We start from the raw sequence: 25,670 nt of genomic DNA, 5'->3' as shown, positions 1-25,670 counted from the left end.
AAAGAGGAATTCATGATGCTAAATTATAGTTTAGTGTTATGTCCAAACCTGCCCATTTTATATCTCTCTACAGATGTATTTAATTTATTGTATTAAATTAAATTGTGTCCACCCAACAACAAAAGTTCTCTGGGTGGATTACAAAGCTAAAAGAATAAAAACATAAATACTTGAATCTGTGTAAAATTGTATACAACAGAAATCTGCAATTCAAACTATACTTGATTCTTCAAAGATCTGTCAGTATATTTCAAACAAGGATGTTCAAAACAGTGCTTACTGCAAAATGCTCATCTTCAGTTGAAGTCCATGCAGTACTTCTATCACTTTTTGCACATCGCCAAGAAGCTGGTGTGTAGCTACTATTTTCTTAGCATTCTGGTGGGAATAATTTTCTCCCAAAAATGCTAAGCCATGCATGTGACCATTGTACAACCACTCCTTCTCATACCAGTACTTCAAACTGGATCGCTTACCTAAAGCATCAATAATAAAGGAGTAAATGTTAAAAAGTACATATATAAACATAATTACTAACAACATTCCAATCTAGTACTACTTAATCTTGATATTTTTCATGCATAGTAGCTTCTTGAAAGGAATACTACAAAAGTCAGCTTTAATGCAAGATCCCAAAAGACAGAAAAACCTCCTGAGTAGTAAAAAATCTGGCCAACCCTCCAAGAATGGTATTCAACAGTACTTGAATTCTCTCTCAGGGTTTTTAAGAACTAGTAAAACAGTTGATGGAAAAGTATTTTCACTCTAAGCCACTATACCTTAGAGAAAGCTTAGGAAGCTGTTAAAATCAGAAAAGGTGCAATCCTATGCATACGTACTTGTAAATAAAACCACTGAACATAGTGGGCGTTGCTTCTGAATAAACATGCACAGAATGGTACTGCACAAAAATCTTTATCTGAAACCTAGTTAACCACATCACTATGCTTGAATACAAAAACACAGAACTCTTTGGTCCTAGCAAGGAGAGAGCTGCTGCCACCACTGCACACCTAGCCTCACATTACCACCTAGATCTTCCTTGCCATAAACAAGGAAGATTGTGGGAAGAAGGTTATAACCCTTGTGATTTCTTTGTGCTCTCTGTCAAGTAAAAGCTATGTGTTATCTTGCCAGGAAGGAGCTGCTGGAATTCGGCCCTCCAGCTAAAGCTACTTGTATTGGCTGTCAACTATAGACCTGTACAAGCACAAGAATAATTCATTCTTTCAAAAGATGGAAAAGGAAACTGGCAAGAGATACGCAGACTGAAAATTAATCAATTTAATTCCTCTTCCCCATGCTATTATTATGCACATCATTAGCAAAATGCATCCACTTTTATGGGCTGTTACCAAGAGTTGTTAAATTTGTTTCATTTGGAACAAGGAATATGAATTAAACGGCTATATATTTATCACTATGGATGTATAGTCATGTAAACCAACATGTTAACAGGATATAAATTAATAACAAGAGACATAAAATAATATAATTACTACATACTATTAGAAGATTCTGCAACCTTAGTAATCTTTGTACCTGGAGGATCTTGACAAATGTAGCAGGTATATTTCTCAGGTACATTCTCTTCTAACAAACCCATACAGACTCCATGCTGCCAACAGAGACATTCTTCACACTATTTTAAGTCAAACAGAATTAGAACAAGACAGGTATGTGTTACCAAAACACCTTTTAACAATATTGTCAAGGCTTACAAACTTAAAAGACAGTGTATTACTGCGTTTGGTTATTCCCTTTCCAAATGGAAATGCCAGAATTGTTCTGGAAGTTATCACTTTCCTTATATTCTAATTTTCCAGTTTAAGTATATGTAACATGCTGTTTAACATCTACATGAAACCGCTGGGGGAGCTTATCCAGAGGTGCGGGCTGAGGTGCCATCAATATGCGGATGACACTCAGCTCTACCTCTCTTTCTCATCAAATCAGGTGAGGCAGTGGCTGTTCTGAATCAGTGTCTGGGCATGGTAATGGACTGGATGAGGGCCAATAAACTGAAACTCAATCCAGACAAGACGGAGGTACTGTTAGTAGATGGTTCGTCTGCCCGGCTAGGTGATATTCAACCTGTTCTGGAGGGGGTTGCACTCCCCCTAAAGGATCAGGTTCGTAGTTTGGGGGTGATCTTGGATCCAGAACTGTCACTTGAGGCACAGGTGAACTCAGTGGCACGGAGCATTTTTTATCAGCTTAGGCTGGTATATGCCCTTATCTGGACAGAGATAGCCTTGCTACAGTTATCCATGCTCTGATAACTTCTCGTCTGGATTACTGCAACGCGTTATACGTGGGGCTGCCTTTGAAAACAGTCCGGAAACTTCAGCTGGTCCAAAATAGGGCAGCAAGACTGTTAACAGGGACTGGCCTGCGAGCTCATATTATGCCAGTACTTTTCCAGCTGCACTGGCTGCCAGTCCATTTCCGGGCCTGATTCAAAGTGCTGGTGTTAACATTCAAAGCCCTTAATGGCTTGGGGCCAGGTTACCTGAAGGATCACCTCCTCCCACATGTGCCTGCCCGGACCTTAAGATCATCGTCAGCGGCCCTTCTCCGTGAGCCCCTGCCAAAGGAAGTGAGGCGGGTAGCTACTAGGTGGAGGGCTTTTTCTGCTGTGGCACCCCGGCTCTGGAATGAGCTCCCTAGTGAGGTTCGCCTGGCACCTACATTGTATTCCTTTCGGTGCCAGGTGAAGACCATTTTATTTTCCCAGGCATTCTAACATTTTAGCTTTCTAAATTTTTATCTTTGCTGTTTTAAATCTGTATTTTAAACTCCTGCACTGCTGCTAGGTTTTATTGTGGTTGTATTGTTATATTGTGGTTTTAATGTTCTATATATTTTAAATTGTTTTATTGTGTGCTATTTGGTTTTAATTTTTGTGAACCGCCCAGACAGCTTCAGCTATTGGGCGGTATAGAAATGAAATGAAAAAATAAATAAATAAATCATAGTAATTAGTTAAGTAGTAAGAGAATCAGGAAACCGTACACAAATGAATATATTTTAGATCTGTCTATAGAGCCGTGACAAAGTACAAAGCCCAGCTTTCCATGTCAATGTGACCCCAAAACTTTAGAAGGAAAAAAAAAGGACACAGTCTTCTTATCAGATCTCGAGGCAATCCGATGGGGCGATTTGCCCTGACTTTTCATGCTTGGAATTGGGCTTGGAAAACTGAATTGTTTTCCTTCAATGAACTATTTTGAGCCCAATTCTGATCTTGCTGTGCCCTTGATGATATTATGAGGAGATTGGAACACATTATTATCAAAACATGTACAAATGAATAATCCTAATTAAATAAAGATTGGCTACCCAGGGGGAGTTGCAGTACAGTCAGGATAACTGATTCCTATTCACATTACTACTATTCTATGATTATTGTGTTTCTATTTACTTCAATATACATCCATAATCTACAGCTATATACCTGAATCATAAAGTCATTTTCTTCTTCCACTTCACAAATGCACCGAACTATTTCAAAGTCATTATCATCATCTTCAAGATCCTCATCAGGGTTAGTTGTTACATCAATGTCCCGACTGCAGTCATCATCACTCCAAAGCAAACTATCCGCAGATGATTCACTCAAGGTATCATCCTCTGTGCGCAAAGAGTTCAAGTGGAATAAAAGCTGTCAGGGTAATTCCAGGAATTTGCCAAAGGAGGTGGTCATTTTAAATTACTGTAAGCTGAGAAATATCCATTGACAATACTTTCACACATTCCCATTTATGCTTAAAATTCTGTTTCTGTGCCGTATTCAGATGCTACGTTAAATAAGTATCCATTACTAAACAAGTGTAAGACATAGGATGAAATCCAGCCAAAGACACTGTCCCATGAATTTCAGCAGAGGAATTAAACATAAAAATCACAGCCGAATGTGTGTGTGTGTGTGGGGGGGGGGTTGGGGGACACACACACACATAACGAATAAAGTAAGTTCAACTGAAAGCAATGGGCCTTAAATGTTTAACTTTGGTTGGATCATGCCATCATGTGACTAAAATGCTACACACACTGACTTGGCGATAAGCCCCACTGAAAAGCAACAGAATTTACTCCTGAATAATCCTGTGTAGGACTGTAAATTACTTTTTAAAGCAAAATATTTTCATTTGCTGTATCTGAATAGCCATAAACTATCATGATTTCCTTCTAATCCTGGAAGCAATGCTCACTGCCCTTCATCTACGTAACAGCTGGTTCATAAATGTCCACCAAACCAACAAACAGATTCAAGGCTGGGGATTAGCATAAAGTGGCTGGCTCACTTCTTGGGTACTATGGGACTAAATAAATGGATGGCAATCTTAGCTATAGTTGGGAAAAGGCAAAAACTGACCAAAGCTCTGGAATCACCAGAGACAGGGGGAAAACCTTAGCTTTCAGACTAATGGTGCCCTCAAATACACTTCTTTTTGGGGAGTGAACAGCTGACATGTCCTCATTTGGGGAAAAATAAAAGTGTTGCACCTAATGTTAACCATATAGTGGTGGCAAAGCCCGCCCACCACTACTGTATGTATGATCTGACAGGGTCTCATTATGGGGTTGAAATGTACGTCTGTGTGCAGAGCACACATAAACACACTGGTCCCCCCCCCCCCCCCGAGTCCTTCCAATATACAACTCAAGAGTATGAAGTGGAAAATGGGGAAGATGATGGGTACTGATAAAGTAGAGACCCACTTCCAATGCATTTCTCCTGTGCTTTTAAAGCTCATGCCAGACTCAGAACACAGATGGCCTACAACAGTGCTAGACCATGCAAGCTGTAAGCTCCATATCGCTGGGGCAGGCAGCAGCAAAGAGGAACAACTGGGAAATGCAATTCTATTCTATTGTGGATCTGAACAGATAAACTGCCCTCTCTACTTGCTCCCTTTCCCCACCATCTCACTTCGGCTGAGCTCACTATGCAGGTGAGCTGGGGGTATTCCTTGAGTATCTAAGACATGAGCATTTCTGGGCAGGAGAACATACTAGCTCAGTAGTTTTCCAACTAGGAAATAGTTTCCACGTTGGTTTGTCTGCTGTGGAACCCCATGAACTTCTGGGCACTGCAGAGAATTCAGGACACCATTTTATGTAGAGCATCAGGGCCTCTCTTGACCTTCATGAACTGAGAGTCCAACCTAGAACACACTAACACTCTCCTGGAGTTGCATATTGCAGGAGAATTGGTGAGCAAGGTATCTGCCATAGAAGCTTATCTGCATCAGAAATCTTTTCAGCAAAGCAGCCTCTGAAACTTTCAAAGAACCCGAGAGTTCTCTGGAACAGAATATGAAAATCACTGCTCCAGGCAATTCCTGTTTAATTGTCCCAATCCACAGGTGGGGGAGGGGGACAGTTGTAAAGGGACAAGCTGGACATTTGTTGAAGGTTGAAAGAAGAGGAAAGAACTTGCTCCCTCACACCAAATATATACTATATTAGTATACAAATATATACTAACCACTCCACCCATCAATCTGAAAGGCCAATAACTCATTAACTCAAATAGGAACATTATTTTAGGATTGATAAATAATTTTATCTGCAGTTATCTGGGGATGGACTTGACGGTCTTATAGGCCCCTTCCAACCCTACTATTCTAGGAATTATAGTTTACAACTGTATGGTTCCTTTCGAAGGTCACTAATCAGTATTTTCCTACACAGGATGAAGAGGTGCTTATTTACATTGGCTGCCTCTTCTATCAACTCAGAACGAAGACTTTATGAAAGATAGCAGCAATTACAACAGGGAGAACTTTAAAATAGCAACAAAAACATATTAATTATAAATATGATCATCATTCATAGCCTTCAACTAGGAATAGTACACCATTTCCAGTGCCCACACAGAATAATGTAGGAAGCAACAGAAAGGCAAACTGGGTAAGTGAGCAGAGTAAATACAAAAAGCCTCTGCAGTCACAGAGGTACATAAACTTTCATTTTACATACACACATGATGCAATCCTAAACGTATCTACTCAAAAGTAAATGCCACTGAGTTCAATGGGGCTTAAAAAAGTAAAGGTGTCCCCAACCAGTCGTGTCCGACTCTAGGGTGTGGTGCTCATCTCCATTTCTAAGTTGAAGAGGCAGCGCTGTCCAAAGATGCTTCCGTGGTCATGTGGCCGGCATGACTGAACACCGAGGTGCACGGAATGCTGTTACCTTTCCCGCTGAAGCGGTACCTATTTATCTACTTAAAATTTCTTGCTTTCGAACTGCTAGGTTGGCAGGAGCTGGGACTGAAGACGGGAGCTCACTCCGTCACGCAGCACTTGGGTCTCGAACTGCTGTCCTGCCGACCTTCCGGTCTGCAGTTCAGCGTCTTAACCACTAAGCCACCATGGCCCCTTCAATGGGGCTTACTCCCAAGTAAATGGGTATAGGATTGCAACCTTAATTTGTCACTATAGTTCATAATTTCTTTATAGTTAATTTGAAACAAGCAGCAATGTTCCTTATAATTTCTATAGCTTTGCTCAAGAAGAACTTAGGTGTGGATCCATAGATTTAATTTTCTCCATTCTTGCATCGTGAGTTAATTTCTTCCACCCCATACACTATGTGAAGGAATTGTTTTGAAGTATTCAGCCTTTTATGAGATCCTTTGTAATGATTGAAATGGGAAATACATTTCACTTCAAATTGTAATCGTTTTAGAGTAGTAGTGGACATTATCTCCCACATAAGTAAGTAAAGGCTGGTTTAAGATTAAAAAAATACAAGTCACCTTTAAGCAGAAACCAAATCTAGAAGATTTCAGCCTGAAGGTTGAGCATTCTGGAAAGATATAAATGGTTCAAATGCAGTAATTTAGAATGGAAACTTATAGTACCAAGGTTTAAGTATCAAGGACTAAAAGTTAGTAGATGAGCGGTTCATCTAGAAACAGTGAACCAAATGAAACCTGTAAGCCACACAAGAGTGTGGCTCCATTAAGAAGGGTTCAAATACACTAAAACATGTTACTCTTGACAGTTCATGTTGTTGTTGTTGTAGTAATAATAATGCCTTGATAGAAGGGTTTTTAAACTTTTTTTTCAGACACCACTAAATGTGAAGAGACAATTCAAAGCGAAGAAGTACTGGAACCTACAACTGAGCTCTATATACACTGTTTACTTAATTGCTCTCCTTACAAGATGAAGTACCATCTTTCCAGGATAGCGCACAAGGGGTTGGGATGCAATGTCATGTAAGCAGACTTCTGCTGGTACAACAGGGCTTAACTGTCCTCTCCTCCCTCCTGCAGCCTCCCAAATCTGCTCTAGAGGCCCCCCCCAACCCTCTGGAGCAATTTGGGGGGGCATGCAGGGGGCTGCAAGGGAGAGTGGAAATCCATTCCATTAAGTGAATGATCAGCATTGGATCCAACCCAAGGTAAGAACCAATTGTGCGTGCATGTGCATAACACAATACAACTCAAGCTAATCCGGTATGAAGCTTTATGTGAAAAATTAACAGAGGCAAACATATTTTAGAACAAAAGAGCCTACCAGGTACTACATACAGTACATGTTAATACAACTAAGAGCAAAACCTAAGCAGTTCTAATATTCCTATAAACTACTATTGTGTGGAATACCAGCTATTTCTTAGTAACAGTTCTTGAAATGAACAGATTTACATCTTGAACTGTTATTCTGTACACTGAAAACTGTATGATCAAGGACCATAATTAGGTTGGGTCTGTTCTATGATTCTATAGGATGCTTTCTCCTTTACTGAAGTAACTGTACACAGAACAAGTCTAGATGTGGGAAGGGACCAGGTAAAGAACTTGTGTGTCATTTTTGCCGTGTTCTTTCTGTATCATGCATGGTTGATGGATGTTTCTCTCAGCTGTGCACACAAACTGCATAAACTATAACTTTACTTGTCAAGCATATGGCTTGATTTTTGTTATTCCTTTTTACAAAAGCAGTGTGTCATAGGTGCTTGTAGCAACATATTTGTCGAAGCAACTGTATTCATATTACATCCACCCTGCATTCTTTACACAGCTTAAGTCCAATCTGTAGAATAGACAATGCTGCTGGTATTTAGGGCTCCTAGATGGTATCTGCCCATGCCAGCTCTTGCAATTCCAGATCCTGGAATTAATTCTGGGGACTATCATCCAACTCGTTGATCCTGCCACTGTCTTAGGTTGGAGGGCAGGCAGGCTTTTGCTACAAAGGGCCCTTGGTGAAGCATTTGCCCTGTCCAGATATTCACATTGGTATTTCCCTCCCTTCTTTCCACTGAACTAGACCTGACAATACTTTTATCCTCATCTTCTATAATATTCTCTTGATTTGGATTAGTGTATTCCTTCCTTTCTCCAGTTTCCCCCATTATTTTTTTTAATGGAGGGCATTATTGCTTAAATATGGCTGTTCTGAACTGTCAAGAGGATAGACAAAGGAAGTAGTCATCTTAGTGTTTAAATAATTCATAGGTGTCTAAAACAATTTAACATTTCTAAAGAAAGACGAACTGGAAGAAAGGAAAAAGCTACAAAAACAAGGCTGAGTGAAGCAAGCATACTAAAATGGAAAAGCAAGTATGAATATGTATAATTGTCAATGCTTTCTGTCCTAGGCAGCAAGGCTTTGCAAAAAAGAAGAAATTGCTTTCTTAGTATTTCTTAGTTCTTAAGTTAAAACCATCTAAAAATCAATCTCACCATTTATTTTTGATTTGTGTTTACGGTGCCCAGAATCAGAGCCATGTAGTTGTGTACTCAAATGTGCACAAGTCCGATTTGCTGAATTATATCTTGTTGCGATAACTGATCTTGGAGGGGAAAGGTCTTGGGAAAAGTCGACATTTTCTTCACTCCCTGAATGTTCTGTAACATTAGGAAGTGTTAATGCTTGAAAATAAATGCAACCAAAAATAGATATACACAAAAACCCATGATGAATGAATCAAGAGTGTTATTTCTGCACTGGTTCTTCATGACTACACCTCCAATGAACAGGTGGTGTGATAAGTACTGCAGATGGGTAAGCTTGTAGGCGCCTCTGTCTACAAGCAGAGTGTGGATGGTTCAATCTACTTGTCATCATCAAGTGGTCCCTAACTCTGGGATGCTCTCCTCTCCCATCAGGAGGAGGCAGGCTCTTCTCTTAGAATTAAGACTTGACCAGTGGCTGGACTATGGGCACCTCCTAGTTCTCCTCTAGAACCCATTGTTGCCTGTGTCTGCAGTGAACAGACAACAAATCTCATGTATGTATGTCTCTTTTGCTGCCTCCAGGATAACAGTATGTTTTAGTCGTATTTTCTGCTAAGTAATAGAAATTAGTCAGGAAACCTAAGAAGTAGGGCAATAAAATTAAGCATTTTCCATGTTCAAGTATTACCTGATTTTGTTTTCTTCTTCTTCTTTTTCTTTTTCTTTGATTTTGATCTTACAATGTCTCTCGGTTTCTTCTCTTTGCTCTTCTCCTTCTCTTTAGGAGCTTAAGAAAAATTATTATCTGTAAGTCACTATTTCTTATAGTTTACAGAATGGAAGTATAATGAGCTTTTATGCAGGTATATTTTATGTATGATTAAATCTTTAAATGTAACTTGAGGAAGTCAGGGCAATTCAATGTAGTCATTAGAAAGATGGCTGTTAGCAAAACACTTACATAAACAGCCAGATGTGGTCCGCCTTCTGCTAGAACCTTCCTGACTGGCTTTTTCAGAAGCTAAGGAACCTCTTGTTTGAATATTTCTTGTTGATGGACTCTGCTGTGATTCTGGTGACTTCTCAATTCCGTGGAAATACTTCATATGATAATGTAGCAGTTTGGCTTTCCGAAAGGATTTGGAGCAGTCTAAGAACTTGCATCTAAACTTGGGTTCATGTTCAATTATAGCCTTTGAAGCAGTAAAATCATCATTTCTTTTAGAAGCACTGGTTACTGCAAGAACACATAATGTATATTTATGGAAATAATAATAATAATAATAATAATGCATTTAACGGTAAAATACCACATATAACCCTAAGTAAACATTAAAACTATGCATGGAGGGGGATTCCGATTGTACCATCCCACCTTCTTCAAACTAAACATTTGCATTTTATTTTTTCGATGAGCCAAGTCTAGCCTCAAAAAAAACAAGAAAAACTTGAACCTGTAACAGATGTCTCTGAAATCTCTGGCAATTCAGGTGCAGAGGAAGACTCTGCTATGTCCTCTTCCTTTAATCTGCTGTCATCTACTAAAGTTTGAGATACTTCTTCTGAATATGGAGGCAACTCTTCATTAATCTTTTTGTCGGACTCAACACATGCCTTTAATGGATCTAAAAGACAAAAGGGATGTTAAGCACTGAACATAATACACAGGCGCACACAATCTTCAGGTAACACAGGGTTCAGACAAACACTTAGGGAGAAGAAGCCATTGTGGCTTCTCCCCCTGCCCCCACGACCACCATCTGCATAATGCCCTGCAATGCAGTGCAGGTTGGTGTGTTGTTCGAACCCAGTGCAGTGCACGGCACAGTTGGCTTCGTCCCCACCATACAACCCACGACTTGCAGTAGGGGTTGTAAGGTGGGTACAAAGCCAATCCCGCCACGCTGCATGTTGGGGTTGGACAACCCATGCTGCACTGCAGGGAATTATACAAATTGCTGTTGCACTCACAGGGCTGGGGGAAGAAACCACGATGGCTTCTTCTCTCTATGTGGTCATCTGAACACCCCCAAGAGTCTGAATCAGCAAACTCTACACTGAATTGTTGAAGATTTAAGATGAAATAAGCATTTGTCTTCCACTTGACATAGGCTATAGTCAGACAGGAATAAACTAGTCTGAGAGCCAAACTACATGTGTCTTTGCATCTAACATGCATGTTTTTTAAGATGTCAATTTCATCAGATGGGGGACAATAATTAATGGGATCAGAGCAGGCATGGATGGAGCAATGTGGGATCCCACCCAAAACAAGTACTAGCCTCAAGAGATGCATTTTCCTAATTATGCTCAGCTTGTACAATCCTGAGGTGAAGCCCATGTTGTCTCTTCTGTAAAATCTATGTAAATTCCTTTGTTTTTTAGTGTTACTCTCTCAATAATGCAAATTATTCCCATGCAGCAACCAAATTACATAAGGCAATATACTCATGAACAGGCCTGGCATGACAATGAGGCATGCTTGGGCAGCTGATGTGGTCCCTGGAGGATCCACCTTGAGTTCCATTTTGTAAAACTTTTTTCCCCTGGTGTGGAGTGGCTTCCAGCCACCATCTTGGATTTCCCTCCAACATCCTCCAAATTAGGTAATTCTGGAGCAGGAAAAAAGATGGCTGCTCCAGAATTATTTCACTTCTGGGGCACCAGGAGCAAATTCAAGATGACAGCTAAAAGCTACTTGGTGTAGGGGGAAAAATAAAGGCTAAAACATTTAAATAAATTTGTAAGGAGACAACAGCGATGAGAAGAGGTCCACAGGATGACATTTTGTCCTAGGCCACCTCAACCAGCCAGTCCTGATTGTGGAAGCTTTTAAGACAAGTACCCGTAAAACAAGCTATTTACCTTCACTGACTTCTTTTGGACTAGATTCTGGCTCTTTTAAATGTCCAATTTCATCCAATAGCGGTGTGATAATGTCAGTGTCTAACGTCTCATGACTACTGCTTGTAGAATGTCTTGATCGTCTCTTTATGGAATCTTTTTCATTGTCTAAAGAATTTTTCAACTTTTCTTGTGCTAGAAATAATTTAAAGTCAATTTCATTTATTAGTTTAATTAATACTTAACAGATTTTTAACATAAAAATATATCACATTATCTATTGAGATTTGATATGCTAGGCCATGAATGGCCTAGCATATCTCAAAGGGGAAAGATTTGGTACAATATTATCGAAACTATTACATACATTGATACACATATATAAACATATACAGAACTCAGTAAATTTTCCTGTCATTGTCTGGTTAAAGCCCTGAAGAACATATGGCTTCCCAAGTACAACACAGTTTTCTGAATGCGTATCAAAGCAATACTTGCAAAGCAATACAATTATTGCTCATTTTTTACCAAATCCATTCCTGATAATTCTCCTTCATGTCTGCTATGTATAACACATGGCCTCTTGCCCTAGGTTCTCCTTTTGCTCTCCACAAGCATGGATTTTACCTATTTGCTTCTCCCTGACCTCTCATATTATTGATTAGCAAATACTGTTTACTAATATAATGTCTGTTTTTTTAAGCATTATACCCACTGCTTAGTGAGGGATATGTTGTTCCTTGTGTACTGCAGTACTGGTCAAGCACCATCAGTTGATAAACTTTGAATTAGTGTAATGGAATGCGTAACAGCTGCTTGACAGTGCTAGGGGCTGTAATTATGCAAACAGATGAGGGGGTGAAAGGAGACTGGAACAATGGCTGAATATTCAGAACAGACTTGCTATACGTTTTTCATCTATAATTATTATAAGGGTTTGGATCCTAAGGTAAGTTAACTTATGGAAGTTAATGGAAAGAAAGATTTCCAGCCCTTTTTCACTCCGTGCAGTCATCTTTGCTCCTCTAAAACTCTCTCCAGGGGGACCTTCTGAATACAAGCAAGCAAGCTCCCAGAGAGCAAGTGAACAAGAAGACCAAACAGGAATTTGGCAGGGGAGTTACAGTGGAAGAGGAGACAAAGGCAAAGCAGTGAGTGGGCTGGTGTACGCCCACGGGCTTTCTATTCTTGAGTCGCTGTATGCTCACCATGGGCTCCTGAGAGCTCCAATTGAAGGGGTGTGTCCTGAGAGCTCGGACCGAAGGGGTGTGGCCTGATTACTCTCAGCAGCTGTGTGTGCAGGGTGTTTCATTCTGTTTCTTGACTCCTAACTGAGCAGACCAGAGGAAGCTGCCCTAGCTGGTCTAGGGGCTAAGCAAGCAAGCTCCCAGAGAGAGGGCGAACAGAGAGAGCAAACAGGAGTTTGGCAGGGGAGGTCAAACGGGAGGTCCCTAACGATTTTTTTAAAACGTCTTTTTCTTGTAACACACACTTCCATACCAATGAGACTCTGTTGTTAACCTCCGGTGAATAGAGGACAAAGCACAGGCTATCACAGTACAATCAGAAAGCTAGAAACAAAAAGGGAATAGAGACTACGGAAGGAAAAGACTTCCCATTGGTGGTGACCTGTAACGTGTGTGTGCCATGTTTGTCTTCTTGCCTGAGATCAACATGGCCTACACATGCAACAAGTGTAAGTTGATTACACTGTTGGAAGAAAAAGTAAGAGGACTGGAGCAGCGAGCGTTGACCCTCAAGGGAATAAGAGAAGACAAAGAGTTCTTAGAGAGAACAGTGTAGCTACAGCAGCAAAGCGAAGTACAGGAGTTACAAGAACAACAGCAAGCTGAGGCAGAAGAGGAAAATGGTGAAGCGAGGAAAAATGAAGTAGAGGATACTCCTTGAAAAAGGGTGACAGGAGAAGAAGAACTGGAAGCCGCTCTGCACCAGTGGAAGCAGTGGAACTATGCAACTGTTTCCAGGTACTTGAGGATGAGACTGGAGGACAGCCTGCAGAGGAAGAATTACAGCATGAGTGAGCAAGAGGCTGAAGGTCAGTCAAGCAGAGGCAATGAAACCAAGGCCTACAATAAGAAGAGTAGTAATTCTGGGAGACTCCTTGCTGCGTGGGAATGAAACCCAAGTATGTCACGAAGACCCAATGGACTCGCTAGGTATGCTTTCTCCCAGGAAAGCTGATGAGAGATGTGACTGAAGGGCTGCCTACACTCCTAAAGCCCACTGACAGGTATCCCTTTCTTCTCATCCATTTGGGAACAAATGATACCACCAAACAGAGCTACAAAGAAATCATGTCAGACTTTGAAGCTGTGGGAAGGAAATTCAAGAACTTTGGGCCATGGGGTGTCGTTAGGGATCGGCCCACGTGGGCATAGGCCCCAGATCTTTTTTTGAGCTGCACACCGGATCTTTGGAGCTGCCTGAATTGCCATTTTTTACATTTTCCCATTGACTTGCATTGGAAAACAGAAACAGCCATAACCTTTTTAGCTTGTATGATAAATACATGACATTTGGGGCCTGGCAGCCCCTATGGAGCTGACTGAGCCTGCAAAAGTTCAGACAGTTAGGTCCAGTGGCTTTTGTGCTAGCCACAGATAAAATTTGTTTTCAAGAAAATCTGTCAAAGTAAAGGGCTATAACTTTTTTGTGCTTCCACATAAATTCATGGAATTTGGGGGGTCTGGCAGCCCCTATGGAACTGACTAAACCTGTCAAATATCAGACAGTTAGGTCCAGTGGCTTTTGTGCTAGCCATGCGTAAAGTTGCTTTTTCTCAAAGGCTAAAACAAAAAGTAAAAACTGTCAAGCCACACGGGATTAGAGATCCTGATCAGAAGGTGTTTAAGGTGATCATTAGGAGGTCACCATCGCTAATCTCTGGTGTAGGTTTTTTTTGAGATGCAAAAAACCTCTCCCTCCCTACTTTTCTGATCTTACATGCTCACTGTTGGGAGTGTGCTTAGAATGAAATTTTGAAGAGGGAGAAGGAAGGGAAAAAAGCGCCATGTGAAATACTGGTATTTCATACAGCATCTGATTTTACTGCCTCAAACTGGAACCTTTGGCTTCTGCAGAAGTTTAGTAGCTTCAGTACAGCAAAGGAGCCAATCAGCCTCCACAAACTTCTTTCTCCTCCTCCATTTTAATTTCTCCTAAATAGTTGTAGGACTCAAATTATTCTAAAGGGAGGGTTAGGACTATGTGGTGTCATGACAGAGGAACTGCTGGGGCTTTTAAATAGGTTCTACAGTTTTAAAAAATCTAGAAAAAGCCCTCAGCCACCTCACCTCATAAAGTTAATGTAAATATGTGCAATCCTTACAAACCCTCCACAGCCTCTTGAATTCCTCTGAAGTACTACTTCTCTGAAAGGAGCCACTTGGCTTAGGGAATTCTCTCACCACCACCACCCCACACACACATTTCCAATCACCATTCTTCTTTTCTTCTTCCTTCCCCTATCCTGTTCTTTCTTTCTCTTCTTTATTCCACCCAGAGCATATCCTGGGGAATTCTTAAAGAGAATTCTCTTCAGTGGGCAAGAGAAGTTCTGAACTGTATTTGATTTTATACAAACAGACAAGAGGGTTTTTTCTCCTTCTCCTCACCCAAGCCTTTGAGAAAAGTGGGTTCACATGATTGCAGAGAAACAAATCTAGGGCTGTTTTGTCAGTTGCCATTATTCAGCAAAAGGAAGGGCTGTAGCTCAGTGGTAGAGCACGTGCTTGGTATGCAGAACATCCCAGGTGCAATCCCCAGCATCTCCAGGTAAGGCTAGGAACCAATCCTGCCTGAAACTCTGGAGAGCTGCTGCTGCCAGTCAGTGTCAACAATACTGCACTAGACAGACCCAGGGACTGACTCAGTATAAGGCAGCTTCCTATGTTCCTATGAAAAAAAAGCTTTAATAAAAACAGAAGTTTTTGGTTTGTTTTTTAACTGGAGGGGAGATAATTATTGCTAATTTATGCATTCTTATGTATGCCTACCCAGATGTCCCATTATGTTTAATGAGGCTTACCATCAGGAAAGTTACTTTTGCAGGGAAGTCTGCACATTGATGTTCTGCATGTTTACTCAGAACTAAGTCCCAAGATGTGAGCATGGTACTACAAGCTTAATAAAGTGCCTACCCAATTCTGTCTAATGAACTGACTACCCTTTCAGCTCAGTCCTATGCATGTTTTGTCATTTGTGGGTTTGTTTTTTGCATGAACTCTAGCTTCAGTGGTGAGGGAAAGGCACATAGTACATGCTCAGAGTTTCTCCATAACTTAGTCATAGTTTTGAAAACAGACCCATTAGCTGAATCCTAGTGAAGTCATGGCACAGATGAAGTTATGGGGAGGAAGATGCAGTGAGAGCTTGTGCATAACAAGAAGAGGTAGAGGAGAGTTGCACAACACAACACATCTGTTTTCATTAGGAGTTCCTGGAGAATGGTAGAATGAGGAGGGATGGTTGCATGGAGGGAAACAGAACTGGTAGGGAGAGAATGTAAGTGTTCAGTGGTGAAAGAAAAGCACTCTGCACATGCTCAGAGGCACTCTCTATTTAAGAACATAAGAGCCATGCTGCATCAGACCAAGGTCCATCTAGTCCAGCATTCTGTTCACAGAGTGGCCAACCAGATGCCCACAGGAAACCCAGAAGCAGCACATGAGTGCAATAGCACCTTCCCACCCATGTTCCCCTGCTGCTAACATCGGTGAAATGTAAATAAATTCTAGAGATTCTAAATTTGCAGGCATGCATATCCTTCAGAAACCTTGCAGGTTTCTTGCCTGGGGGACACCGCGAATGACCTGTGCATTTGCATACAAATTTACCCAAAAACTATTGGGGAAGGGGTGAATGGAAGCAAATCACTCCCTTCCTCAAATTGGAGAACTCCCCTTCCACATGAACTGCTCTACCTATCCTTCTGAAATTTTGCTGGTTTCTTACTTAGGGACAACTCTAGGCTGTCTGTCATTTTCAGAACAGTGGTCCACAAGGAAAATAGGGAGATAAGTATGTCCTCTTTTGGAGACCTCAAAATGTCAAGGCCACCCTTGCACAAAAAACCCTTGGTGCTATCATTCTGGCAGGCATGATCTCTTCTGATGGGGCAACAAATCCTGAAATTTTTATCCAATTCTTCCAAGGAAAAACACTGTTATTGGCAGTTCCCTTTAAAAGAAAATCAAAATATAAACCATGCACCTATTTTTCTGACATTGGGCAGCTGTAATCCCCTTCTAGGGGGCTACTATGCCTGAAATTATCATCCAGTTCTGACCAAAAAAAAAGGTCATTTTTTTCTAATTTCCCATGGTAATCAACAGGAAGCATAAAGACTCATTTTTCCAAACACTGACTCAGGTTTGGTGCTGAGCTGAAGTGGTCCAACTACGAATTGGGCAGAGCAGAAGTGGGATGTTTTCCAAAACACTGAATTGGGGTCTGAGTTGAAGGGAGGGGGGGAATCAGTGCACACTTCTTATGTATGTAATCTATACATACATGCAAGCACACCACATGCACACATACGCGTGCGCATACATACACACATATTTTAGAGGTGCACCTAGACTCAGATATATATTACATATATATACAGTCATGTGAAAAAGAAAGTACACCCTCTTTGGGTTTAAGGTTTTACGTATCAGGACATTATAAAAATCATCTGGTCCTTAGCAGGTCTTAAAGTTAGGTAAAGACAACCTCAGATGAACAACAACACATGACATATTACACCGTGCCATTATTTATTTTTCAGAAATAAAACCAAAATGGAGAAGCCATGTGTGAAAAACTAAGTACACCTTATGATTCAATAGCTTGTAGAACCACCTTTAGCAGCAATAAGTGGAAGTAATCATTTTCTGTATGACTTTATCAGTCTCTCACATCATTGTGGAGGAATTTTGGCCCACTCTTCTTTACAACATTGCTTCAGTTCACTGAGGTTTGCGGGCATTTGTTTATGCACAGCTCTCTTAAGGTCCCGCCACAGCACTTCAATCAGGTTGAGGTCTGGACTTTGACTGGGCCATTGCAACACCTCGATTCTTTTCTTTTTCAGCCATTCTGTTGTAGATTTGCTGGTGTGCTTGGGATCGTTGTCCTGTTGCATGACGCAATTTCAACCAAGCTTTAGCTGTCAGACAGATGGCCTCACATTTGACTCTAGAATACTTTGGTATACAGAGGAGGTCATGGTCGACTCAATGACTGCAAGGTGCCCAGGTCCTGTGGCTGCAAAACAAGTCCAAATCATCACCCCTCCACCACCGTGCTTGACAGCTGGTATGAGATGTTTGTGCTGACATGCTGTGTTTGGTTTTCGCCAAACGTGGCACTGTGCATTATGGCTAAACATCTCCATTTTGGTCTCGTCTGTCCAAAGGACATTGTTCCAGAGGTCTTGTGATTTGTTCAGATGCAACTTTGCAAACCTAAGCCGTGCTGCCATATTCTTTTTAGAGAGAAGAGGCTTTCTCCTGGCAACCCTTCCAAACAAACCATACTTGTTCAGTCTTTTTCTAATTGTACTGTCATGAACTTTAACATTTAACATGCTGACTGAAGCCTGTAGAGTCTGAGATGTAACTCTTGGATGTTTTGTAATTTCTCTGAGCATTGCATGATCTGCCCTTGGGGTGAATTTGCTGGGACGTCCACTCCTGGGAACACTGGCAACTGTCTTGAATGTTTTCCACTTGTGAATAATCTTCCTCACCGTAGAATGATGGGACTTTAAATTGTTTGGAAATGGCCTTATAACCCTTCCCAGATTGATGGGCAGCAACAATTGCTTCTCTAAGATCATTGCTGATGTCTTTACTCTTTGGCATTGTGTTAACACACACCTGAATGCTCGAGACCAGCAAACTCCTGAGACTTCAGCTTTTATAGAGGTGGTCACACTTGCTGATGATCAATTAATCAAGGGCATTTGATTAGCAGCACCTGGCTGCTACTTAGCCTCTTCATACCTATGGAAGCAGTAAGGGTGTACTTAGTTTTTCACACATGGCTTCTCCATTTTGGCTTTATTTCTGCAAAATAAATAATGACACCGTGTAATATGTCATGTGTTGTTGTTCATCTGAGGTTGTATTTACCTAATTTTAAGACCTGCTAAGGACCAGATGATTTTTATTATGTCCTGATACGTAAAACCATAGAGCTCAAAGAGGGTATACTTTCTTTTTCACATGACTGTATGTAGATTTGTGTTATGGACCTGTGCCCCGCATCTTTTAAGAACCTAGCAACGACCCTGCTTTCGGGCCCAGATAGTTTTCTCATCTATCCTTGCAGTAGTTAGAAGAGGGATAGAAAGGGATAGAAAAATACTCCGGGTGAATGCCTGGCTACGAAGGTGGTGCCAACACGACATTTGGATTCTGTGACCACAGGCTAAACTTCCTGGAAGATGGACTGCTGACAAGGGAAGAGTTGCACCTCACAAGAGCTGGGAAGAATGTGTTTGGCCACAGCATGAAGAACTTCATCAGGACGGCTTTAAACTGAATCCTACGGGGGAGGGAGATGTAAAGTTAGGGGTAACAATGGATGAAGGCTTATGCACCATAACGGAGAGAACAGCTCTAACAGTGCCCAATAATAGTCTTCAAAAACATGTAGGAAGATAGCCAGACTATAAAGCACATGGTCTTCGATGTCTACTAATGCCCAGGGTATGGGAAACAAACAGAATGAACTTGAACTCTTAATACAGGAAGGAAATTACGACTTGATAGGTGTAACTGAAACTTGGTGAGATGACTCCCATGATGGAATACAGCAAATGAAGGATAAAACTTGTTCAAAAAGAACAGAAAGGGAGGTGGAGTCACACTATATGTTAAAAATACATATCCCTGTGCAGAAATACAGGAGGATGAGCTTGGTAGCTCCAACGAGACCATCTGGGTTAAAATAAATGGAGCAAAGAATAAAAGGAACATGGTGATCAGAGTCTACTACTGACCACTCAAAGAGAAGACAAGGATGAAACCTTTGAAAAGCAAATTGCCAATGTTTCAAGGAAGCATGATGTAGTACTAATGGGGGACTTCAATTTCCCCAATTGGGAATTGGGAGACAAATTCTGCAAAACATGGCCCCTCAAAGAAATTCCTGACTTGCTGATAACTTCATCCAACAGAAAGTGCCAGATCGGCTATCTTTGATTTGATCCTAACCAAAAGAGATGACTTAGTCGAGAAAGTAGCAGTTACGGGAACTCTGGGGGAAAGTGACCATGTTATACTCGAGTTCTTCGTCCTAAATGAAGCAAAAGCCGAGTGTAGCCAAATGTGTACCCTGGATTTTAGGAAAGCTGATTTTAATAAACTCAGAACAATGATCAGTAAGGTCCCATGGCAAGCAACTCTAATGAGAAAAGGAGTCCAAGATGGATGGGAGTTTTTAAAAAAGGAAATTCTCAAGGCACAATTACAAACAATTCCAACAAGGGAAAAAAAACGGTGGAAGACAACAGAAGAAGCCAATGTGGCTTCACAAAAAGCTTAGAGATGACCTGAAAACAAAAAAGCACACATATAGGAAGTGGAAAGAAGGCCAAGTAACAAAGGAAGAGTACAGGCAGGTAGCACAGAATTGCAGGGATGGTGTCAGGAAGGCTAAAGCTGAGAACGAGCTGAGGTTAGCGAGGGATGCTAAAAGCAACAAAAAGGCTTTCTTCAAATACGTGCATAGTAAAAGACAGAGGAAAGAAATGATAGTTCAACTATTCAATGAAGATGGCAAAATGATAACAGATGACAAAGAAAAGGTAGAAGTGCTCAATTCCTACTTCGGCTCAGTCTTCTCCAGAAAGAAGGTCTATAACCCCCCTGGCAAAGGCGAAGTACAGGCTGAAGAGGCAGGATTGCAGCTTGAAATCGATAGGCATATGGTCAAGGAACACCTAATTACTTTGAATGAGTTCAAATCTCCAGGGCCAGATGAACTGCATCCTAGAGTAATAAAGGAACTGGCAGAAGAACTCTCAGAACCACTGTCTGTTATCTTTGAGAAATCATGGAGGGCGGGTGAAGTGCCAGATGACCAGAGGAGGGCTAAAGTTGTCCCTATCTTCAAAAAGGGCAAAAAGGAGGAACCTGGGAACTACAGACCAGTCAGTCTGACATCAATCGCTGGGAAAATTCTGGAGCAGGTTATAAAGCAATCTATCTGTAAGGACCTTGAAAACAATGCAGTGATTACTCAAAGCCAACATGGATTTGTCAAGAACAAATCCTGTCAGACTAATTTGATCTCAGTTTTTGATCAGGTAACTGCTCACATGGACTGTGGGAATACTCTGGCCATAATACATCTCGACTTCAGCAAAAAGTTTGACAAAGTGCTCCATGATATACTGATGAGCAAACTAGCTAAAGGTGGGCTAGATGAAAGAACTATCAGGTGGATCCACAGTTTGCAACAGAATTAGACTCAAAGAGTGCTTATCAACGGTATCTTCTCAAACCAGGCAGAGGTAACAAGCAGGGTCCTACAGGACTCAGTCCTGGGCCCAGTGCTCTTCAACATTTTTATTAATGACTTGGAGGCGGCGGTGCAGGGAATGCTGATCAAATTTGCAAATGACACAAAATTGGACAGGATAGCTAATACCCTGGAAGACAGAAACAAAATTCAAAGTGATCTGGATAGGCTGGAATGCTGGGCAGAAAACAGAATGAAATTTAATAGGAATAAATGCCAAGTTCTGCACCTAGCAAAAAGAAACCAAACGCACAGGTACAAGATGGGGGATACTTGGCTCAACAATACTACAAGCAAGAAGGATCTTGGAATTGTTGTAGATCACAAGCTGAACATGAGCCAACAATGTGATGTGGCTACAAAAAAGGCAAATGTTATTTGGGGCTGCATTAATAGAAGTACAGCTTCCAAATCATGTGAAGTACTAGTTCCCCTCTACTCAGCACTACTTAGGCCTCATCTGGAGTACTGTGTCCAGTTCTGGGCACCACACATTAAGAAGGATGCAGAAAAACTGGAAAAGATTCAGAGGAGGGCAGCAAAGATGATCAGGGGACTGGAAACAAAGCCCTATGAGGAGAGACTGAAAGAACTGGGCATGTTTGGCCTTCAGAAGACTGAGGGGAGATATGATAGCGGTGTTCAAGTACTTGAAAGGTTGTCACAGAGAGGAAGGCCAGGATCTCTTCTCCATCATCCCAAAGTGCAGGACACGGAATAATGGGTTCAAGTTACAGGAAGCCAGATTCTGGCTGAACATCAGGAAAAACTTCCTGACTGTTAGAGCAATACGACAATGGAACCAATTCCCTAGGGGGGTAGTGGGCTCTCCCACACTGGAGGCATTCAAGATGAAGCTGGACAACCATCCAGCAGGAACGGGATGCTTTGACTTGGATTCCTGCACTGGGTAGGGGGTTGGACTTGATGGTCTTATAGGCTCCTTCCAACTCTACTATTCTATGAAAAGAATGGTTTTGGGTATGGGGGGCTGCTGGGTGAGGGGAGAGTCACCCAAAATTGGGTTGACCTCTGTCCAATTCTGAGCTGTTCCCCCCTCACCCAGCAGACCCCAGTGCTGTATCCTACACTGTTCAGGAGGATCCTGCCCATCTAGAGAGGCTTTTCTATTATAATTTGTGACCCATGAAATACATATTAAAAGAAAGTAGATTTTTTAAACAAAATGTATTGGTATATGCAGGAAAATATTGAATTATCACCACGATATACTTTATCAGCATATCTACAACTCCCCCCAATCCTTCATTGGTTGCTACTCTTGTTGGCCTAATGAGGTAAGAGATCAGGAAGTTCAAGTTACAAACCAATCTCAAATCAAAACATGAAAGGTCTTGCAAATGTATAGTACATATCATCTTTCACTTTGCCCATCTACCTTAACATTCCTTTTCTTTTTGTCAGTTTTCAAACAAATAAAACATTTAGAAAATTAGACTACAATTCTCCAAGTTGATCTGAACTTAGAGGCTGGTAAAGGGCATTGGCGTCCATAGAAATAGGCTAGCACACAAACTGACTGAGAAGTACATCCACTCAGAGAAGTATAGTTTGATGTATCAAGACATTCACAAGGCTGGCACCAGGGTCATAAATCTGATGTTGGCACCTAGAAATCAAATAGCACCTAAATAGTCTTGATGCTTGTTCTCCCAAAAAATTAAGGCCAATGCTTCAGAATTTCATTTTACATATTCATATGTCACTTTTTAATCTAAAACATGGTAAAACTGATGCTCTGCAAAGCAGAACAGATATATTGCAAATGGATTCTTTAACCTTAAAAAATGCATCTGTCATTATTTTATTAATTATTAGCATAATTATTAATATATGCAGATGAGCTAAACCTTTTCATACAAGGTGAATGTATATGCAAGAGAAAGACGAAACTAACACCTTCCTACAATGAAGTTATTACCAAAAATCAGAAATCAAAAACAAGGTTCAAGTATTTCAACATAATCACGTAACTAAACATCGGAGCATATTAAAACACAGATATGGAAGGAAAAGTATATGCTTTCAAAAAATATATGCAGACCAATTGAGCACTGCTTTATTTTTACCTTCTCTATTATAGTGGCTGAATAACAGAACTGATGAAAGTGAAGGAAGGTTAGTGAATTCTATGAAGAATAAACTTTTATTTTTGTTTTTAAAAAGAACATAAAGAGAAATTGCTTATGCATACAGTTTATTTCCAGGCTCTTTTGTGTTCCTGTTCTCAGATGGGTGAGAGCTAGCTATAGATACTCAGTGAACAGTCAGGCATTATGCATATGTTCTATGGTCCCGGCACTGAAAAGCTGTTCTAAAGCTGAAAGGGGATGTTTACAGCAGAGCTTTTCAGCTTTGAGCTATCAGTTCTTTGTTGTGAATTGTCAACAGTTGTCAGTTTGGCTTTTTCAGGAATTTATTATTTCACATTTGAAGTTATTTTTCCCTTTGGATTTTCTTTCATAAAACCAGAAGGTGAAAGAGTAATTCTTCACTGCATTTAGATACACATGCTCATTCTGAACAGTGTTTAGAACACACAGAAGCACACAAACCAATGTGCCTAGTAATCTATTTAAATCTAGTGATACTACTTTTTTTTTGGAGAATATTTGTTTTAGTTCTGTTAAATACATAATTTAAGTAAGTGGGCAAAATACTTACACATGTTCTTCTGGAGCCGGGGACGTTTTGAAGGAACCTCTCCTCCTTTAGGTATTTTCCGCCTTCTCAGTTCTAAAGTTATTGGCTGCAGTGTTTGAGAGCCTTGTTCTAAATATGTAAATAAAGAAGATTTCTAAAGATTACCAAGAGAAAAAGTAACCAGCTTTTTTCTTATTTTTTAAGAAAACACAATTTTCTGCTGTTTTATACAACCTTCATGAAGTTTAGGATTTGAATCCTGTAGTTTTACGTTCCTTTTTTGGCACAAAGTATTCCATTATACTATACTTATAAATATCACGATAAATGGAGATAATATCCCTGTATCATTCCTATCACCTGTTCTTTAAAAGCTGTATGATAAATTTTGCATAGAAGATTTAAAGAAAAGATCGGTGTTTCTGGTTCTAACAAGTGTGAATGACATACACAAATGAGTATGTTAATGGTTGCTCCAGATCAGGTGGTATAATAACCACAGATAAATTTGTATTCTGCAGTGTGATAGATTGTGCTTGGTACATATCTCTAAACACAAAAGGAAAGGCACTTCCTATAAGAATGAAACAAAGTCTTAACTGTTAGTACTGACCTGCTGGAGGCACCACAGGTGGTCTACCACGACGTCTTTTTGTTTCTTTGAGGTTTTCTGGTGGGATCTTCACATTATCGTTTTCAGGTTTCTTTTCAATCTGGGTATCTATTGAGAATTCTCTATCATTTTCAGATATATTCTCTTTGTCTTCTTTTCCATCCTTAGGCAAAGCCTTTTCAGATGCCTTGCTCTTTTCTGAAGGGACTATTAGCTTTCCTTCTTTATCAGGCTTAGACCTTCGTTCAATCTTTAACGTCTTTTCATCCTTGTCTTTCTTATTATTCTCAGTTGTTTTCCTCTGTTCTTTAAACTTTTCCCATCTTTCAGGAGATGAAGGGATTTCATTACCTCTCTCCTTAGGTCTTGGATTACTCACAATAGACTAAAAACAAAGTAAAAATTTCTGATTTCTTTCCAGTACAAATTAATTTATTTACAGAAGGGGGGGGGGGGCTGAATTAAGCTGGACAGAACACACAGGATACTTGGATAAGGAGAATGCTCTGACTGTGTAACATTAATACTATTTGCTTCTTTTTACTACTCATCTGAATATATAAACAGGATAAAAAGTGATAAAACCATACACAAAATAACAGGTACCATTTTCCAAAATGTTAGCGCTCACTGAAGATTATGGAGGAGCCAACCGTTTAAAATGTCTGCAATTTTATATTTATTTACTTATTAAGATATATACCCTGCCATCAAGTTATCATGGCAGTTTATAGTTAACAAATGCAATAAAGTAAGAAGTAAACAGAAACAGCAAATCTATAAAGCTAGCATTAAAATAATATACAAGGCAGAATAAAAGATCAAAGGTTTAAAAGCCTGGGAAAATAAAAAGTGATACCAGGTGAGCCTCTCTGCATAGAGTGTTCCAAAGCCAGGGCACCCTCACTGAAAAGACCCTTTCCCTGGTAAATGTCTGCCATACTTCAGATGGCAGAAGAACATAGAGAAGGGCATCTGATGATGATCTCAGAATATGGGCAGGCACATGTGGAGACAGGTAATCCTTCAGATACCCTGGTCCCAAGCCATGAAGGGCTTTAAGAGTCAACATCAGTATTCTGAATTGGGCCTAGAAACATTCTAACACTATGAACATGAAGAGTAAAATGAGGACAGAAGTCACACATCATTTGCTGAAAACATGTGTTCCAATTTTGAACCTTTGATATGTAGCTGACAGAAGAAATAGATGAGTATTTAATTTTTTCAGTATGAACAGTGCATGTTAAAAATATTACAAGCCATGCACTAGAAATGTATCAACTGAGAACAGGTTTAATGCACACCGCTGAC

The 25,670-nt window shown here is 40.4% G+C and overlaps 1 protein-coding gene across 14 annotated transcripts in view; it reads right to left on the bottom strand.

Moving 5' to 3' along the window:
- The window catches only part of PHF20 (PHD finger protein 20), a 76,225-nt gene that overhangs the window by 17,945 nt on the left and 32,610 nt on the right, over nt 1-25,670 (bottom strand). For 13 of the 14 annotated variants that reach the window (XM_084853750.1, XM_084853756.1, XM_084853749.1 and 10 more), the window contains 10 exons: nt 24,357-24,741; nt 23,765-23,872; nt 11,567-11,740; nt 10,156-10,326; nt 9,663-9,938; nt 9,390-9,488; nt 8,708-8,872; nt 3,458-3,633; nt 1,507-1,642; nt 281-476 (listed from right to left, as the gene is read on the bottom strand). In XM_084853750.1, the coding sequence (XP_084709876.1) occupies nt 281-476; nt 1,507-1,642; nt 3,458-3,633; nt 8,708-8,872; nt 9,390-9,488; nt 9,663-9,938; nt 10,156-10,326; nt 11,567-11,740; nt 23,765-23,872; nt 24,357-24,741 (1,886 nt within the window). The remainder of the gene's footprint in view (nt 1-280; nt 477-1,506; nt 1,643-3,457; nt 3,634-8,707; nt 8,873-9,389; nt 9,489-9,662; nt 9,939-10,155; nt 10,327-11,566; nt 11,741-23,764; nt 23,873-24,356; nt 24,742-25,670) is intronic. The other variant, XM_084853759.1, reaches the window with a different exon arrangement.

Source organism: Heloderma suspectum, chromosome 4, assembly GCF_057233095.1.
Source record: "Heloderma suspectum isolate Gila_16-S chromosome 4, 16-S_ref, whole genome shotgun sequence".
Lineage (NCBI taxonomy): Eukaryota > Metazoa > Chordata > Lepidosauria > Squamata > Helodermatidae > Heloderma > Heloderma suspectum.
The sequence above is the reverse complement of the archived record's forward strand: the minus strand, read 5'-3'. Positions and strand labels throughout refer to the sequence as shown.